This window comes from Pundamilia nyererei, unplaced genomic scaffold (assembly GCF_000239375.1).
Source record: "Pundamilia nyererei isolate P.nyererei 1_Seehausen unplaced genomic scaffold, PunNye1.0 scaffold00044, whole genome shotgun sequence".
Taxonomy (NCBI): domain Eukaryota; kingdom Metazoa; phylum Chordata; class Actinopteri; order Cichliformes; family Cichlidae; genus Pundamilia; species Pundamilia nyererei.
Genome location: NW_005187445.1, coordinates 518,867 through 539,601, shown reverse-complemented (window position 1 = coordinate 539,601; position 20,735 = coordinate 518,867). Strand labels below are relative to the sequence as shown.

Sequence of the window (20,735 nt, the reverse complement as noted above, 5' to 3'; positions counted from 1 at the left end):
TTAGAGTTTTACCGCCGTTTATGTGAATTGCTGCCATCTTACATTTTTAAGTTCGGGTTGGTGGGACTGCTCTGACTTTCTGAGTTGGAAGTCTGACTTAAGTATGGGGTGTTTCAGTTCAAATCTACAACTGGAAAGTCAGAAATTTGCACCGTGTGTCGCTGAGATGACCATATTAGGGATCTTCCCTCTCAATGACATCATAGAGAGTCAAGAGTAGAAAAAACTGTGAGTAACAGAGTGTTTAGAGGAGTCTAGAATGTTAGCTTCTGGCTCACAGAGATTACTTGTGCATACAGCATACTTAAGATTTAAAAATTCGGCCATATTTAATATGAACATCTACCATTCTAACTGTATCAGAAAAAAGCGCAATAGATCCTTGTTTTTACACTGGGTCAGCTCAGATTCTGTGATTTTATATCTCTGTCTGTGATGCTCTAGCGTCAAAGCAGAAAATGCATGTTACAGCTGACTGTAATGCAGTCAGCTGTAACACTACCACATTCTCAAAAACTACAACAGAAATAAGATCAGCACATAAACAACTGCAGTTTGCAGCACTAGCAATTAGTGTCTGTCTCTTGAAAGAGTATTTATTTAGCTAAACAACTATAAAACTTGAGAAAGAAAAATAAAACACAACAAAAGTGCACGGTTTCCAAAAATACAACTCACCTGCTGGAATTTGGAATATTTTAAAACAGAAAAACTACTATCTTTCTGTACACGAGTTACTTTTAACATCATTTGTCGTACTTAGTGAGTGACAGCTTTCTGGGACTTAAAAAATAAAGTTTATTGGTGTTTATTAATATCCATTTTCATTACAGTTATGCTATTCTGGCTAGAAACAGCCTCGGGTCTTGTTCAGTTTCTTTTAATATAATTTGTCACCTTTTACTCTGACCCCTTCTTAATGTCTTTTCATTTTATACATTGTCTAATGCAGTGAACCCCCCTCTTTTATCTGTCTATCATCTCTTTTTCTTATAGTTTTGAAGAACTAGCACAAAGACTGGACTGGCTTTTCTCCCTTTGCTGAATCCCTCTGTGGAGAAGTTCTAAAAGCTCTCAGTTAATCGTGCAGACAAATGCTTTGTGTACAGCAGAGTTGCTTCAATACCCTGCAAAAGAAATCCAAGTCTCTGCTGTAGTTAACACCAGAAACCAAACAATGTGTCTGGCAAGGTGCCTGCAGTCTCCACACCGACCACTAGAGGAACTCTGTGATCATTTTAGAGGCTGTGTACGGTCCCAGAGAGCCGGCCCTCTTGAGTCTTTGTTACATCATGTCAGTGATGGATACACACATATGTTTTATTAATGAGGGTTTGATTCAAAACTCTTCAAAGTACAAATCCCTCAGATCATATCAGCTCATATTTAGTGTCTGACAGGACAATGTAGCATAATTTCTGTCATCCAGATGCCAACCCCCTCTATCTTATCTCTGTCCTATGTGATAAAACACAGTATATCTAAGAATATCATGATCACGTGATAGTAATTAGCTCTTTTCCATGTCAGTGTGTCAAAGCATCTCAGCATTAACAACTCTTAAAGGTTGATCTCAAAAATAGTGCATCAGTTAATGATGTCTCTGGGTTAGTGTGTGCCTTTACCTTTGAACTCAGCAGTGCTGGGGTTAATGTGCATCCTCTTCTGACACTCTCCACAGCTCATTAGGAACCGAGTCACCGCCTCTCTGGGCAGGAAGGCGTAGGTCTCTGCAATCTGTGCCGGGGTAGCAAGCGGAGGACACTGGGTTAGCAGATTTGGCTCAGGCTGTGGCTGAACTCAAACTGTGTGCAGGTGTTTTTTTTTTGGTTTGTTTTTTAAATTCCTCTATGCATTTGTGAAAGCATGGGGTCAGTGATTATGTGTTATCTCGACATGGCATGAGGAGGAATCCTCCCTCTAGGCGATCGCTGGTGCTTTTGGATGGCCTAATTCCAGCTGCAGCCCCCCTCCGTACTCTTGCTTTGATACCGTAAAACACAAGTGGTGCTCATCTTTTCCGATTCCCTTTCTCTTCCTGTTCTCTGGGGAGCAGCTAACTCATATCTACACCTCTCCTCTCATGTTCAGCCTTCCTTCCCTGTTTGTCCCCACTGCCATGCCACCCTCCCCTCCTCACCCCCTCTGGCGTTTCCCTGTAAAATGCGACCTTCACGTGACCATGGAGAGGCAGTGGGGGTGCCCACCACCCCTCACGGCCCCTAGAGGCAGCTGAGAGGGAAAGGCCACCCAGAGGAGCGCGCACGTCCCAGAAGGCCACAGTGACAGTTCCATATTATGCCCGGCCCCAGTGATGCTGCCTGCTCAAAAGGGTACACTCTATGAGACATGACAGGACCTCTCTACGGGGCAAGAGGGACTGGCTTTATGACTTTTTTTTTATTCCTGGGGGGGATGGCAGAAGAGGAGGGGTACCAGTGTCCTGCTAACCCCCCCCCCCATCCACCCACCCAGCCACAAATGCTGCCGCTGCACCTCTATGGCTGCAGACAAAGCCCCTCATTTTGTCAGGACAGCTTACACGGCCCGAGACCACACCTCAGTCTGCAGCAGAAACTAACAGAAGCTCTTTGTTCTAAAAGGATGAATAATGTGGTAGAAAAAAACATTTGTGGTTTGATCCCCGCATCGACTTTGTTTACTTAAAGCTAAAAATATATATATTATGATTCCCAGACTCACAAAATTTGGCCTTCTTTGATTCTCCTGCTTTTAGCCATGTGGATGATCAGAGTCTGGGACCCCCTACAAAGACCTCACTTGTTGCCTCTTCTTTTCAAATCCACTAATCACATTGGGATTATTTTAAGCTCTCTGCAACTGTGGGCCACATTTCACACAAAGGGAAAGAGAGGTTGTCAACACGCTTTTTATAGTCTCCCAAAAAAATATGTTTTTAGTTTTTAGTTACGCAATATTTCCAAGAGCTTCCACAGGCAAATATTCAGGTGAGAAACAGACAGATGATTATTAACTTTGGATAAAAATTACAGCTGCTAGAGCTAGCCTAATGCACAATACTTCTGCATTAGGCACGGATTTATTTTTTCCTTTGAAGAAACTTTATTATGAATTGTGCATTTTCATACTTTTCACGCACAAAATAGTTCACATTACCCAGTACAGCTACATGAAGTGCTCTACATCTTCCCAAGTAGTTTAATCACAGTGGTGGAAAAGTTACACTTGCAGGCCTCACAGTTTTTCACCAGTGGAGGGAGATTATATCTAGATTTTAGATCTTTATTTGTATTGTTTTCTCAGAATCACAACGAGTTTCAAATGTTAAAAAGCACACCAATCACAGTCAGATATTGCAAACTAAATGCAGGCAGGCTTGAGTGAAAATTTGTGCGTTTCCATTCAGAAATCATGGCTGTGTAGTGGATTCCGAGTACGTCGATGCTATAAGAGAAAAAACAAGTTTGTAACGCTTTACGGACGCCTACTCGGCTACAGTTTAGAGAGTATATCAATCGCTATGCCAATGCCTGCTAGCTGCAGGTTTTTAGAAGGCACTGATGCTACATTTGGGGGGTTTTTTTGTATTTTTTTACTGTTAAATAACTCATCTTGAATGTAAAAGGCAAAGTAGTACATCAGTCCCAGTGAATGTGTCAATCATCAAACAAGTGTGCTGCACAATGATGCAGAAACAGGAGTATCTGAAACTGCAAATGCTTGTACAAAATTTCATGAATTAAAGTGACGTTGGATGGGAAGATGTTCAGGTATATATCATATAAGCTTCTTTATGTTTTATATGTTCATAAACAACAACATGAAAGGGTCGTTTTAACATGTCCACCCACGGAAACACAGACAATTTGTTAAGGTAATTATCTCTGACAGCGTTGTGAATAAATTCATGTAAAATGTGCAGTGTCGTCATCTCGCGATGGGTCGAAACCCTCAGAAAATTGAGCTGTTCAATGTGTGTTTAATTCTGCAGAAGAACTCTTTTTTTAAGTGAACAGATTCCTTTTAAACCCTAATCCTGATCGAACAATAAATAAAAACTGAAGTATATTAGAGACGAAGCAGTGTATCAGTTACATGTTAAAGTGTCTAAATGAATGCACCTCCACCAGCCTCAGCATTAAAAATGGGATTTTTTGGCTCTGAAAACTGGCAAATTCCTCACTTCATGAATTTGCACAAGAACCAGCTGCAATGAGACTCTGCTGTTTGTGTATTTGGTGTAAGGCTCGTTGACGTGGGATCTTTCAGCTCCAGGACATGTTGGAAGATGTAATCTATTACTCCTGTTACAGCTAGTGAAAGGAATGTTGCATGTCTCAGCATAATTTTTCCCCAGAGGATGAATTTTGTTGATGTTGGTGGTCAAAATTTGAATAATCCAAAACTCACTGACCAAATATTTAAAATAAAAACTAAACACACTTAAATTGGTCTCAGCTGCACTTTGTCTTTATAGCTTTTATAATACTTCTAAAGATAAGCACGGTGAGTCTTATAAACATATTTCTGTTAATTACATTTTTGGGAGCTTGCAAACTTCAACATGTGAACAACCTCTCATTTTTCTGAGCTGAATATGCTCACCCTCCTGTTTCCCACCACAGGCAGCAGCACTACTGCTCGTCGTAAGGAAACGGAGGAGACAAGAGGAAATAAAATATGATGTTAATACTGCCGAGTTTATATTGACTTCATATAATATTTGGCTGCTGTTACTGTCAGCCCACACACTATCAGCAAGGAGCAGCATGATTACTTGCACCTTGCAGGCACCTGGTTGTGTTTACTCACCGCTTTGTAGGTCTTCTTTTGGCCTGCATGTTTGGGTGCTCTGCCGGGATCGGCGCCCATCTCCACATGCATGGCGTAGATTATGTCAAAGAAGTCTTCAACCACGGCTACGCGCTTCAGGGAGGAGTTCTCCTGGGTTGAATTTCCATCAGAACACTAAAACACAGAGAGACAGGAGTTTATTATGTAGTCAAGCTTCAGGACTTCTTATTTTACATTTTACTGTCTTCACGGCACACAAGGAACTTAAATGAACGACAGAATGATTTGAGCATCGTCCAAGGGACAACTAGAGCTGCACTGCACCCTTGTGTTTAACGTCACAGAAAAAGGTGTTTCAAGTCTTCAAAATGCACTTGACAGTTTAATAGCGGGACATGCCTGAGCCCTCGTGGATTTAGGAAGGATGCTGAAAGTCTGTGAGTATGGATATCAGCATTTGGCCCATCTACATCCTCAGATGAACCATCCACACTTTTGAAAACACAGCACATGATGAGAATTGCTGGCCAAAGCATGTTTACCCCAAGAAATTTACATTTATGAACTGCCATACAGCCCCATTCCTTCTGTAGAGTCTTCTACAAAGCTGGAAGTGTGCAGAGGTGTGGCTATGAACAGGGATACTTGGTTGGTTCTACACCGCCTGAAATTTGATAGGCCGACCTAGGGCCCACCATAAATTTGAGTTCTTGCATGAAAGCAACCAATTATGGATATTGTTGGAGAAAAGGCGGGTCTGACGCCTATACAGTAGATCCATAAAGTTTAAAGTTCAGTACATTCTCTACTTTCTAAGTCCTCGCAAAGCTGAACTTAGAACAAAGGAGGTGCGAGACACTGATTTTAAGTCACTGCCATCTCCATCGCTACGGGGTTAAATCCTGTGCTTTAATTTAGCCAAGATATCGTTAACGAGGCAGCCACGTCTCCTAATAAACGGTTATGGAGGCAGGAGGTCTGCCCACAATTAAAACCATCAGAACAATTAAAATGTTTTTGAAGTGTCGTCGGGCTTTGGCAAAGAATATTCATAGGAATTTAATTTAATGAGCATGGGTGGGAAGCTTTGAGCAAAGGTGAAAACTGGGATTAAAAGGATTTTTCCTTCTTGTCATAGTTTGAATAAATAATAAATTAGGTAAGTTGGCTATAAAATTGTGTGCATACATGGGTTTTTATGTTTTAATGCGATACATAGGCTGTTTGTAAAAAGATGGGCTTATGAAATATGTGCAATAGCACTTAATGGATTTTCATTTCAGATTTTACTTATTTTCCCACATAACTGTAAGTAAAGAAAAATCATTCAAACCTACAAATATTCTATTTTGTAAAGCACGTTGGTTTGCTATTTATTTCAGATTTCTGATGGGCCCACTCTGACTTGCTTTCTGTCCCCAGTTTAAAAATAAAAAAAACCCTGTCCAGCTCACCTCCTGCAGTCTTTAAATGTCTCCGTTAGGTGGAGAAGTTTGGGCCCCGGCTGGGTCTGCAACCATCACCTCATCTCTGCTATGTTTAAAAATAACACTGTACAAGACCAACAGTCCCTCCTACCACCACCTCTGGCAGCCATCCTGCCTCCCGTACTGCTGACCCTGTCGCCATAGAAACTGCCACTGATTTCTCTCGGGCAGGTGTGCTGGGCAAAGGGTCATGTGACAAACCATAGAAGTAGGATCGCCAGGACAACGGCCTCCATCCGCAGCACCACATGGGGCTTTCCTCTCCTTCCCCCCCACCCCCCACCTACACCCCCACCCCTTCCTCCTTATCTTCCCCTCTAAACAGCACCTTCATACAGAACACTCAACACTTTGCATTTTCACCAGATTTTGTCGTTACAGCCGAGCACCTGCTGATATTTTTGAACGCAAAGTCCTCCAGCGAGCGTAAAATGGAACAAATGGATCTGGACGTTTAATTAGTTTTTTTTTTCTCCACCTCTTCCAGGCAAATACGAGACGGGCTCTCTGACATTTCCTGGAGATTGGGTTCTAGCTGGGGAGTGATCTTTTCGTGTTTGAGTGAGAGGAGGGTCCCGAGTTCAAAAAGTTGTCCCCCTGGCATCGAGGAATCACACTCCCCCGCACACCCCACCTCCTCCTCCTCCTCTCTCTCTCCTGTGACATTTCTGCACACTTCCTGGGATCTGACATTTCCTTTTTTTTCTTCTTTTTTTTTTTGTTTTCCCCCAACTGCGTCCTCTCTCCTGCTTGCATCTCTTCATCCCATACCTCCGTCCCGTCTCCCCTCCTCCTCATCCTCTCTCTCCTTGCTCCTGCTCTCCCAAGTGCGAGGTAATGATCGTTGCCATGGCAACTAAAACCAGCTCACAGAGCGGGTTTGTTTTAATCCGGCCCTCCTCTCCCTCTCTTTCTCTCTCCCTCCACTCTCCCCTGTCAGCATGGGCTAAATGTAATGATAATAAATGAAATAATAGCGATCCTCCGCCTCATCATCACAGCTGTAATCTATCGCACTTGGAGGTATCATCATCTTTCCCCTGGTGACATCACCACCACCACCGCCACCGCCACCACTGAAGCTGCTGCTGCTGCTGCTGCTGTTTGGGACAATGGTGTCGGCCCATTCACGCTGGATTTGGATAATCTCACACAACTGTGGGGTGTGCAGTGCACCCACACCACTGCTGCATCCTGCACTGAATTCTGCTACTGCAAAATATCCACAGCACTCACCGGATATTCTGCTGGGAGCGTTTTCTCTGACCTGAAAGAATCACACGCAGAAAATATTGCAGATCATCACAGTCAGACCTGCTGCATGAGCCTGAAACATAACCAACATTTGTTTGTTTGTTTATTTTTTGCATCTATTATTTTCTCTCTTTCTGATCTGTTTGTTAAACTTGTTAAATAAATATGGAGACATTATTATTTTGTTGTGTTTATTTTAAATTATATGTTGGGCTAGTTTTATTTGTTTCTTCACTTTTATTGAAATATTCTACTTTTTACTTTCCAAGCTTTTGTTGTTGTTATTGAAAGTGTGTCTATTTTAAAGCGACTGTAATGTCGCAATTTACTTAATACTCCCATACATTAAGTCTATCTGTCTATATATAAAAATAGATAAGTAAGAAACTGTACCTGGGGGCCTGTGCTGTCAGCCTCATCATGAAAAACTAGGCAACTGTATGTCAAAAATACATCGTCTGCAAAGTGAAACACATTCTTTCTAATGGCCACCAGGGGGCGACTCATGTATTAAAAAATAAATAAATGACTCCTCATTTGATCTATGATCTCGGCTGTTGCTTAGTTTAAGTTTATTAATTCTTTCCCGTGTTTAAGGTTCTGTGAATGTTCATCTTGTAAAAAGTGGTGTCCATTAGAGTCCAAATGGGAAATAAAGCGGCTGTGCTAGATGGCAGGACTACGTCAGCCCTCGTCATCACCTCTGATTTCAAAGAACCAAAACGGTGACAGCCAAAACGCCAAAATTTAGGCAGAAGGAGGAAAAAGAGATTACTTGATAAAAAAAAATAATCTGCTGGCTGAGACCTGCAGGGATATCCACTTTGATGAGCTGTTGCGAATAATAGAGCTGCTGAAAGTAACTTTAACTACTAAATGTTAAAAGGTAAAAAATAGATTAATGAATAAATGAAATCAACATAAAAACTGCAGTTCCTGTAGTGGCCACTTGAGGCTGGTTTCAACCTTCAAACAGACCCATGGTAAAACGAAATAAACCAGTTTACAGCCTGGTATCAAAGCGTCTACACAGTTCTATTACTGAGTTTATAACAAATAAAGTAAGGTAACTGTTTTTATATCTCCTGCATGACTACCAGGAAAAAAAATGTTGTCCAATCAAAAAAAAATTTAAATCCCCCAATGTTTGTAAGGTAATTAGAAGACTGAAATAATTTTTTGGGAAAAAAAGTTTACATTTTTTAGATATCACATGTCCACTGCAGAGGACATTGGAAGGCCAAACGTGTAAAAATGAACTTTGATGGCAAACATTTGCTTCAACTCTTCACCAAGGACAAGTTTGAACTCAAGGAACTGTAGTGGTTTCTTCCCCCAAAACTGCAAGTCATTGCTATACTGAAGCCACGAGTTGGTGATTGCCAGATCAAAAAGTAGAAAACTGCACATACTGTCAATTTCTGAGTGCGAGAGACCATCCTGTAGAAACTCAACATTCGGCAACAAGGTCCACGTCACCTATATTGGTAGTGTACTCAGAAATTGGCAGTGGACTTGGCACATGGACAAACCTTTTGTTTTTCTTAGACCATCTTGTGCATCTGTCCTGAGGTTGATTGCCATAGGCAGAGGATGCCATGACAACTGTCCAACCACTTAATGACAGCAAGTTCAGGTCTGAGTACCATCCCTGATGCTCCTCCTTCTTTCTTCTTCAAGGGCTTATTCCCTATGATCTTCTTCATCAGACAACTCAAGATCTGGGTTTCCCTCATCAAACTGCAATAAATTTCTTTCTGCTTCTAAAAAGGACTCCTTTTCTGGTCATTTAAAAAACAGAACAAAATGGAGGAAATGACTACAAATGTCCACTATGGAGGACATTTTTTAAACACTTCAGTACTATACTAAAATGAAGTTAGAATTAAGCATACTATGTTTTAATGTGTTATTAAGAGACTTATTTAAAATATGTTAACAACATTTATAGCTAAAAATTGCTCAATAAGAAGTTTTATGCACTTACTTTTCTTCTTCCCATAAAATGTGCTTGCAGCGGTGGCTGCCATGTTCCTTAATGAAAAAACTAAAGTTCCCAAAGCTCCACCCCTTCACATTTGGTATCATTGGAAAGCCCTAAATGTCCTCTGTAGATACCAAAAGGAGGCAATTCTGTAGTATGCAGTGCATGGGAGATATTCAGGTTTAGAAAGGTGCTCTACAGAGGACAAATTTGCATTGCTGGTAGTCAGGAGGTTAAACGTAAAGTTTGATTAGTGAGTGCTGCGGACAGTTTTATCAGCCTGCTCAGCGTCACCTCTACTAACCTAAATCCCTGAACTGGACTTGTTTACCATCTTTGTGGTGTTGATGCCTTTATATGTCAAATAATCTGGCCTCCTCTATGATTTATTTTCCCCAAAGCCATTCCAAGAAGTCTGTGCTCCAGTTTGGTGAGTTAAGCTGGATTTTTTTTTCTTTTTTTTATGCTGTTTAGTGTTTATTAGCAGGCATCTGCGTCTCTGTTTTGCATCCCTACAGTTTATAGCTGTTTAATTACTAACCAAGCTGATAACGGCGCACTCCACCTTCTTCCCCAAATGTGTCTCATTCGAGTTTTAAAAAACAACATAACGTTGGCCGAAGTACTAAAACTGAGGCTTCAAAGCTGGGCTTCAGAAACCAAAGGATCCCACAGTGGCTGTAGCTCTCTTTTATATACAGTTTTTGGTGAGAGCACTGAGCTAAAAGTGCATTTCCTGCTTCATGAAGGCCCCTTCTCGGGGCTTCCCTGCGTCAATGAGTTGGGTTTTTCTTAGTCAACAGAGAGTTAAACATTCACCTCTAACCACAGCCTGCTCTCAGTGTGTGTTTAAGCGCAGTATATATGTCTACCGGGCAGAGCTGAAGCATCTCTGAGGAGAACAGCTGTTGAGCAGAGCTGTAGATATTTGGTCTCTTCAGCAACATGCCGCTCTAAAGCGCAAAGGAGACATGTCAGCATCCCTAATCGGCAACAACACAGCAAAACTCTCACCCTCCTTCTTCGCCTTTCCTCCTTCCCTCCATCTTTGTAATCCCATAGGACTTTGCTCTCCCCAGTCACTGTACAACCAGCCCCCATCCCCTGCGCCTCCCCCTGTCCCGCACCAAACCGCTCTGTTGCTAGGAGACTGGAGGGGTTGAGTCGACTGCCCCCACCCCCGCTGGCAGTCGCGCGCACACATACACACGCACACACACACGCACACACCAACTGTAGCCGAGAGTCGCCGAGGGGAGAGAGGAGCAGTCCTGCACACAGGCAGGTCAGGAGGAGGAGGAAGAGAGGAGGAGGTGGGGGGAGGTTCAGGGGAAGCAGCTGGGTCACAAAGACAGGCCGCCAAAGATAGAAGAGATGTATCACACAAGAAATTAGCTCCATGGCCGACCAGATAAACACGAGTGGGACAGGCCGAAATCTGAAAATCAGAAATCTAATTAAAGTGAACCTGCAGGTTTCCAGCTCTGTGCAGCTTTGCATGATTCACAGTTTAAAATAAGCCTTATTCTCAGTCCGGGTCCTGGTGTCGCTGGGTTTAACCACTGCCTGAGACAATAGACTGTAGATAAAAGACAGATGTAGCTGCTGTGATGATCTCCACTGTTTTCTCTTCTCTCATGTTATCACTTTGGCAACCACCATGTTGTTTTTCTGAGCGAAAAGTGACCTTGCTTGGATAAAATGGTGGGGTGCTAATTCAACAGACTAATAAAATACAAAAAGAGACTTTGAGGATTGTATACACTGCACACTAAGTCATACTATTAGATTTATAATTTGATTAAAATGCTTCAAAAGGCGCCAAAGGCACAAAAAGGAGGTTCAGAGGTCCTATTTGGTGAGTAAACTTAGCTAAAACCTGTTAAAACAGCCAAACAGCCCCTATTTTTAAGGCTTATGACTCTCCAACTGCCTGACTTTTTTTCTTAAAAATAGGGATAACTATCCACAAAGTCCAAAATATTTTTCACCAGGCTGTAAACATGGTTTTAACATTGAAGTCTATGCATATTGACTCACTGTTGGAATTAAGCCTCAAGTGGCCACCAGAAGAATTGCAGCTTTTGCCTCTCCACTCCTTTTAAGTCATCTTTCTTCTAATTGGCTGCCCCTCTCAAGCAGAATATTACAGTGTAAACAGCAGGTGTGTTAAACCTGAGTGTTATAAGCTTTTAGGCTCACGGGATGGTTGCACATACGCTGACCTCCTTATTTAAAACTCATTATTTAAAAAGGAAATCCACTTTAGCGACAGGCAAAAAAGGGAACTGCATAATAGGTCCCATTTAAAGTGAAATGCAACTTCTATTTTGCAGGATTGTTGCACAATTAGTAGCGTGAATTGATGGTGCAGGGATATGTGCTCAGGTGCTTTTATGTGTGTGTCTGTTTACATGTGTGTGTACACCCAGAACACAGGGAGATGGCTGTGTCAACAGTACTCATGACTCAGATGATCTCAAGGCAGATGTGACAACAGGTCATCTTTTAAAGTCCCATCTCCCCTCTGTAAATCTATCAGCTGGCTAATGGGTACATAAATGGGCCAATCCTTGTTCCTCCTGCGCCTGTATGTGTGTCATGGGGACAACACCGCAAGACAAAGGTTTGTCATGGAAAAAAACTGGGATAAAAGAAACTCTTACCTCAACACTGTCCCCATTTTTATAATATAAAACGCCCCCCTCCCCTTCTATTTCTTTTCTTTTCACTATCATCCTCTCCTGCCTGCTTCATTTCATAAAGGCCCGTCATTAAATCCACATTAGGTGCACCGAGCTCAACCCCTCTGTCCGACGTCTCCGTGTGTGTGGGTGTGTGTGTGTCTCGGTGTGTGCTCGTCCCTCTCGGCTGCTCCCATGATGAACATTATTTGATAGAGTGTGTGACATCCCCAATATCCCACCGAGCCGGAGACACAGACGGTCCCTCTGGCCCCCAGCAGACTGGCACTGTTGACGTTTCAGTCACTGACTTAAAATGGTATGTAAATGACTCGCACATACATCATCACATCCCAGAGTCCATTTAACCGTTTTCAGGCTATTATCATGCTGTCCCAGTTCGTTAAACGTTGGCCTTGCAAAGGTATTAAAAATGACAGCAACGGTGTGGTAGGGAGATTATTGCCGTCTTTAAGGCTGTGTGTGTGCGCGGAGCACAACTCAGACTATCTCCCACACAGGGGGGAGGCCCCTGGGCCAGTTAAAAATGGTGTTAATTTCTCCTCCTATGGGAAAGCAAAGAACGGTCTCTCCATGGCAACAGAGAGGGTGCTGAAGGGAGGAAACACAGAGCATGCGATCAGCGACCCCCTCTTTGTACGAGCACACACGCTCGCGCACAGTATGGATTTCGTCACCCGTTTACAGTAAGTCACAGTAACGCAGCAAAGTCTGAGATGACCACATGAACAAATGCTGCCATAAATATACTCTTTATGGATCTTTAATTGACTCCTGTTTAACAAAGAAGACCCCAATGAGACACATCTCCAGCTTTGAGGGCAGTTTTTTTTGTTCAGCCCCTCTTAGGAGCAAAGCATGGGCTCGGAAGTTCAAATGCTCAGCTGCTAAAAGAAGAATCACCTCAGCTCCTGTTGTGTTATTTTATACATGCAGACGATCTGCGTTTCCTTGGCTATAACGGTACTAAATGGGAATCGAAACACTCAGCAGCAACGTCTCTTCCCAGAAATTATGACCCAGTGTGAAAGCCCTTTGACTATCTTGTACAACAGTTGACTTAAGCAGGTTTACAGCTGATGCATTCGTCATTTCTGGTTCACATTATGACACCATAACTATAATCTTCCTTTTTTTCCTTGTTATCTTTTCTAAACGTTCAAGCAATTTCCCTCCCCGTCATCTGATTGATATATCATAGAAATGCCTCCAGCCTGGTGCACAACAATCAAAATGTCACTAAAGTGCACCATGCCAGCAGTTGTGACGTCTCGTTTGGCGCTCCAACAGGAAAGAACAGTGACATGAAATGCTCGGAGGGTTGTCAGCTATTGCAGCTAATGCCTAGGCCTTCCTGGAGTGATAAAATCTGTCCCAGGATCTCTCTCCTGCTTCCACCTTCTACCAACCATCTTTGGTCTTTGTGTTTTGTTAGTTTATTTGCAATAAATCTTTTTTTATTTACAAAAATCTCCTGTTCGGACTTCTTCCCTGTCTCTTAGTTTGAGCCAACAGTTTCATATAGGAACTATTTTCTTTCGAACTGCACCCACAAACAATAGGATGTTTGCAGCCAGCTAATGGGCATTCAATACACAGGGTGCCCTTGGACGTTTGTGTTCCGATTTAGTCATTTTTCAACATGCAAAGATGCATTTTACCCCGAACTTGGATCTTTTACTCAATGTAACCAAGTAGTTTCCAGTCTCTAAACATAACCTGTGAGTCAAAGTGAAAGTTAAAGGCTGTGAAAAACAGAACAACAATCACCAAGTAAAAAAAAGGAAGAAGTGCAAAACAGAAAGGACCCGATACGACAAGAAGCCCAGTCTCCTAATGACTTATGAGACTGCTCCCACCCTCCTATTGCAGACTTTGTGTGTCTTTTCTGCCAATATTTCCGTGGACACCTTGTTTTTAATAATAAGACCCAGGGTGACATGTGACAAAAATGCATTATATTACACCCAGGGATGAGAACATGTTGCACTTCCTGTCACAAGCAGGAGCCTGTTATCAGTGCGCAGTGATACGATTGGTGGGGATAGTTTAGTACAATGAAAGTAGTCCCAAAATGAAACTGCCCACCTCACAAAGGTTTGTTGATTTTTTTTAATTGTTTTTTTGATTTTTCTTAGTCACCAGGTTGTGATTTCTGAAAAGAGACATTGCTGTTGGTTTTATATATATATATTCAAACTGTTTGAACACCACAGAGCCACCACAGAGCCATTTCCTTTCATTGTATTCAAGACAAGGCAGACATCTATACTGTTCGATATCTCCAATACTGGGTAGATGACTCTAAAACATTCTAGATGGATAAATAACAAAACAGGCCAGAGGACAAATAATGATATTTGATTTGGGGGTAAACAGCCACTTTAAAACCTTTAAAATAAATAAATAAATAAAAGGAACAGGTCAATCACTATTAGAGGTGCTTGGGTAATTTCTCTGCAGCTCTGATGAAGAACGAGATGTGAACAACTGCGTTGATTCTTGTTTGGGCTGCTGAGCCTTTTGCCATTTGAACCCACGAGCATGAGCCCATGTGTTGCTCCTAATAGGCGCTGCCAGAGAAGGATGAAACAAAAAAGGCTGGACAAAAGCGCTGGAGACTCGCTATGCAAAAAATAGCATTAATGCAAATGCTGCTGAATAATAGGGCCAGTATTCTTTTGACTCTGTGGCCCATCCACAAAAGACGGGCTCTCAGGGGAAACGCGGACTAATTAATCAGATAATAATGATGATGTTCCTCATCCCATCTGACGTGGGCGAGGAGCAAACATTTAGTGCCCATTTTCCGAGACATGGATAAGGACTAACAATGTGGGGACGTCCCGAGACAAACCCTTATTTTAGGAAATAAAGCTTCATTCAGTTCTTCAGTCTGAAAACCTCTTTCTGTGGTAATCATGTCTTCCTTTGATCATGTGCTGTCACTTTGTGGCTGTAACTAATGTTTATTGTCATTGTCAGCTATTGATTGATGTGGGATTTTGTCAATAAAATGTCAGAAGATCTTGAAAGGGGCTCGAGGTTGTGTCCCTTTAAATTCTTTCTTTTATCAGCGCAAAGCTCGACATGAGTGGAATAAGAACAAAAGCAGGAAATTCTCACATTTAAGAAGCCCAAAGCAGAAAAACAAAGACAAGTATTCAATTCTTTAAAAGAAAAGGTGAAAAGGCTGATTGACAGACAATAATCTGTAGCTTTATTGATCAGAAGTCAACTGCTTTGGACCAAAAAAAAGAAAGAAAGAACAATCCTGACTATGATGACGTTTCACTGTTTTCTGCTTGTTTAGATGCTGATTTCTGCTGATAGGCTCTTAGTTTTTACATCGTTTGTTTCTCTTTTGTCTATTAAACGGTTAAATGGGCTTAAATGAACACTTACACAAGCTTATTTTGTCTGGTTCACAGTCTGTGCCAGCATGTCCTGTGCGCACAGTTCGAGCCCCTTTCATGTGAAGTACTTCTGTGTGTCTCTGTGTGAGAGCATGTCCACCAAAGCCGTGAGACATGAACAGAGATATTTACAGCTTTCAGTAGGCATGGCAACAAAAAGCAACAGCTCGCAGTTTTTCAAAAATTTTCTTCAGTACAATGCTCATGTCAGCTGAAAGGAAATGCACAGGGCGATTAAGCCCCGTTTCTTCACTCGGGAAGAGGCTTGTGCTCATTTTGTGTAAAATTCTGTGGTGCATCTCTGTGTCTGTTTCTGGTCCTATCCCCCTCCTCCTCTGTAGCGTCCTCTAATCAGGACATAATGAGAGCTAAACGAGGTTGCATCTCCACACTGAGGGCTGCTGGATTCTCCGAGCAGTTGCAGGGCTCTGAGATGTGCAGAAAGAGGGCGAGACAACAGGAGCAGGAGGACAGAAAATAATTCTGTGTCCCGGCTTGAAAAGAGGCATCAGCGCTGAGTCTGTGCTACTGTGCCCAGTCTTTCTGTCCTGCCACACACTGAAGCCGCCTTGTATGCTTCGCTGACACACAGAAGAGACCTTCTCTGTCTGCACATCAGCCACCAACCATCCCTACCCCCACCCAGCCTCCCGTCATTTAGCCCCATGCCTGCTCCCACACAGAAACTTGGCACACCCTGGGAGCAGCTGCAGAGGGGCTTCCAGTGCTCGCGCTCCAGAGATACGTCCCCGGCCCTGCAGCCCTGCGAGCAGGCACTGACCATTGTGTGTGCGTGTTTGTACATGTGTGTGCGTGTTCCTTTTCCAGTGGCACTGGACAGCCTATTTATAAAGCCCACGAAGACCAGCTGAATCAAAAATCGGGCTTTCTATAGCAGTCACATGCACATGAATTGGTTGATTTGTGGCTTCTGACTCATCATCAGAAGCAGCTTTTGTTGGCTGATGTTTTGTTTGTTGTTTAAATTTCCCAAGTGCAGCTGAGTCAGGGGGAGGTTTCCCCCTGCCTTCTGATATTAGCTACAAAAGTGTGCACACTCCTCTCCAGTAAACGTTAAGGTACCCTGTTTTTAAAAAGAACCACACTTTTAAGGCCTTGTTCAGATTTTATTTCAGCTCATCTGCTTTTCACATGGATTTTTTTTAAAAGCTGATCAGGTTATATTGATCAATATATTAAACTGTTATCAACTAGAAATGGCCAAAAAAAAAAAAAAACAGACAAAAGCTCATCAACATCACATTTCAGGCACCATCTGCACCTGCGGAGTCAGATCACACCTGCCCTCCTGCTCAGGGGGGAAACACAATATTGAGCCGAGATTAGAGGAGTTTTGTAGTCTAAATCGTCCATTCACACAGGTAAAACACCTGTAGAGGGATCAGTGCTATTCAGCTAAAAGTCAAAGGACTCTGTCTCTGACTGGAGCCAGAATCTTCTCCGGTTTGTTCGCAGGAAATGTGTTTCTGCTCTTTGAGGTCCGGAGAGACTCTGTCCCAGCAGGCCGGGTGGGGGAGATTATTCCTGAAGGCGCTTATTTAAAATGGTGGTTGTCTCCGTGCTGGCACAGCAGGCCCAAACACCATACATAGACATGGGCGCGCGCGCGTGAGCACAGCCAGCGTGTTTGTTTTCCGCGTGCAGGAAAAGCTGCTGGGGCACTGGCTGACAGTTCATCATGCACATGTTTATCTGGCCAGTCCGACAAATAGGCCTAATAAAACTTAACCCTTGAAGCACCTGCAGCTTCACTGACCTGACTTCCATTTTACAAGCGAAACATCGCCACACATCATCCAGGAGAACGGAGAAGTGAAGTCTGAGTACTAACTGTGGGCGTATGTCGCTATCAGCCCAGAGCAGACCCTTTTGTTTCCGCCACAGCCCCTCACGTGGTCACCAATTACGCACCGCTTATACTCTCCGCTAAAATGTGGAAATTACCTGCAGTGAGTTTCTCTTGAAGATAATCTTAGACGAGCTTACAGGGCTTAACGTCGGATCGTAGACTACAGAATAAAATGCGGCAGAGGCGGGCTGTCCTGGGCTGCACAGGTGTTGCCAGAGCAACGAATGCCTGTTAGCCGATCCGCATCCTGCCCAGGACAATGAAAAGTGGGGACTAAACACTCGGGCTGTTTGCCACGCCGTGCCATTTCGTTACAATGCCCCCTCTTTCAGTACTTTAGAAGCCTATCTTTGCCCTCCCGAAGAAAGAAAAATCAGCCAGGTCGACGCACGGACACAGCGCGTGCTTCTTGGTTTAGATGGGACAGTGAGTGCGTGTGTCCTTTGATGAATCGCTGACAATGAAACCTGCTGAGCTTCTCGGCATGAAAAAACGCTGAACGTGATCATCTTAAGTTTGGATTTAAAAAAAAAAAGAAGAAGAAGAAGCTTCTGCAGCTTCTCAGCTGGTAACACCAGAGCAACCTGACACAGACCCACCAACATGCCGCTGCATCCACGTGTGCGCGCACAGCATCACCATACCGGGCTACACGAGACCCGAACTGCAAGGTTCACGCAAAATGCTGTCAGTAAGTAAATTATCTCGTGCTTTGCACCCGGCAGCGCTGACAGGACTTAAACCTCGCTGGTGAGATGCTTTTGCTTGATAGCCTCGACTCCCTGTTTTTTTTTTTTTTTTTTTCAAATGCGATTGCCAGGAGGCACCGGCGTTGCTATGGCAGCAAGGGATGACAGTAGGGCTGTTCTGGTTGGGATGTGGACAAAGTGAAGCTTCATCGGCAGGGATGAGGGCGAGACGGGACGACAAAACATTTCAAGTTGGCGTTTTATCCGTGTGACAGGTGCATGTGTGCACCCTGATATAATGATAACTTATAGGCGGCGACGGGACACCTCATGCTCATGTACACGCACGTTCCCTCTCTGTGCCACACACACATATGCACAAGCATGCACACGCACGCACACACACACACACACACACACACACTTTACCGTTGACTTGACCGGGACGTATAAAACGGGTTTCCCTGGAGCTCCTTTCTTGTTGTGCTCTCCCAAAACGTTGGTCCCGACCTGAAATCCTTTAGACTTCACCCAGAATTTGAATTTGGCGTTGATGTGGCTGTTGTCGACATAAACGCCATCCGACTCGTCGTTCTGCAACAGTGTCTGCATGATTTTGTTGTATTTTCGCCGGGTGACGGTCTTTGTTTTACCGGAGTCTCCATAAGTCCGGAGACACCAGTCCTGAAATTCACTGAACATCTCCGCCTCCAAAACGACCGGACTCCGGCTCCTTTTGGGTGCCTCCACGCACGCCTTTTTCGTTGCCATTGCTCCCCCTCTCCCTCTCTCTCTCTGTCTGAAACCGTTCAAACAGCCCAGGCTAATAAAGAACAGACTTGAACGGGTGGATGTCTTTCTCCTCTGGTCCCCGCTGTCCCGCGTCCAGGAGGCTCGGTTCAGGTTTGGGGACGCTACCTCTCTGTGGCTTCTCAGTCAAACTGACCCGGACAGCAGCACACCTGTTTGCAGAGGAGCAGTGCTGTCCCGAACCGCAGCGGTGAAAAATGTCACTTCCTCACATCATCCGCTGAGGAGCAGAAAGGGGGGCTGTCCTATGCTGAGCGGGTATCTCCCACCTGTGCGTAAAACGCTCCACACAAGGGTAGGCTATGAAAAAAAAAGCCCACAGTCCTCGCTAAACAACAAAGAACACAGACAAAAGCGTGGAAACAAACGTCTCTCTCAGTTCCTATCGACCTACTTTTTAACAGACAACACTATTTTCGGATGCGGGTTGCTCAACCCCTCGAAAAAAGCGCAAAGATGCTCAGAGTGTACCCCTGTATGGCCATGCATCCGATCAACATGCGCCACCTGGGACTGTTTCTGCTCCTAACACCTGTTTGAATGGGATTAGCTTTTGCATTGTGGGCTTTTTCTACCACGTAAAGGGGGAAAAAACAACACACACTCAAATCTGCATTACACTGGTAATTTGCTGCAAAGCCTGCGGTTTACAAGTAGCTTTATGTTGCCCAGCCGCAGAGAAAATGTCCGATTTGGAGACACGGAGGGTGGAAGAGGGTGGAGGCAGAAATCATTCTTTAAAAAAAACACCGATGAAGGATTTTAAATAGGAAATACTTTACGCAGAGTGAGATTCCAATAATGTATAAAGTGCTTTTTTTCGTTTTTTTGTTTTTTTTTAATGGGCGTTAAATCTGAATAAAATATCAATGTATGTTTTGGAAGTCAGCTTAAGAACATTATTTATATTCACGATCAAATCTTCAAAAACAATAAAAAGAAAGAAAAATGTGTTCCGAACAAAGAATAATGAGATTATTTGTGACTTTTATGTTTAGGGACAGTGTTTGAACAACCCAGCTTGCGCGTGTCTACAGATGTTAGAGGAAAAACAGGCTCATTTAGGATCAGTGGTTTCCTCCTCGGTGCAGTTTTCTACCGTGTGTCGTGCTCTCTTTGTGTGTGTGTGTGTGTGTGTGTGCGCGCGCGCGCTTGTGTGTGACTCCTCCTGGCCTGTGCATTACAGGCCCATGCTGGCGGTGGTGACTGCTGCTGTTGCCATGACAGCAGCGCAGCAGTGTCTCCGGCCGTGCGGAGGGTGAGTGGGATGCCCCGTCCTCATCTTTCCATCCTGACTCAGACAACGGTGTGCTGCATGGGCCGAGAAGCCACACCACGACTGAATGACGAGAAGCTCAGATTGTCAGATACAGGGAAAGAAAGAAAAACGAGCTCACTCACATGGTGTGTGTGTGTGTGTGTGTGTGTGTGTGTGTGTGTGTGTGTGTGTGTGTGTGTGAGTGAATGCATGCGTGTTGAGTGACCGAGGCTTTCGCCAGCTTTCATTTCGTTTCATCATGTGGTCTCGTGCTGTGTCTTCTATCAGGACTGGCCTGCATGCAGGATACGCTCTGGGAACTGCCCATCCATCCCTCGGGGGAGACGCCACGTCTCAACACAGGCTTTTATTTTGAAATGCTGAGTTTAGGACAGAAACATTCAGTTTGTTATTACTTAAAACTTGCACTCAGGGAGTAAATTGGTGTTCTCCGGGAGTGGAGGTTCTTATTTGCAACTTTCTGAG

At 43.7% G+C, this 20,735-nt stretch overlaps 1 protein-coding gene across 3 annotated transcripts in view; it reads right to left on the bottom strand.

Annotated features, from left to right (window-relative positions):
• Positions 1–19,302, bottom strand: part of nol4la (nucleolar protein 4-like a) — a 34,380-nt gene extending 15,078 nt beyond the window's left edge. The window contains exons 1-3 of one of the 3 annotated variants that reach the window (XM_005731600.1): positions 18,611–19,302; positions 4,795–4,950; positions 1,626–1,737 (exon numbers count right to left, since the gene is read on the bottom strand). In XM_005731600.1, coding sequence (XP_005731657.1) covers positions 1,626–1,737; positions 4,795–4,950; positions 18,611–18,952 — 610 coding nt within the window. In that variant the 5' untranslated portion in view covers positions 18,953–19,302. Of the gene's footprint in view, positions 1–1,625; positions 1,738–4,794; positions 4,951–9,504; positions 9,694–10,515; positions 10,621–18,610 lie in introns of those variants that run through there. The other 2 variants (XM_005731601.1, XM_005731602.1) reach the window with 2 other exon arrangements.
• Between the last annotated feature and the right edge of the window lie 1,433 nt (positions 19,303–20,735).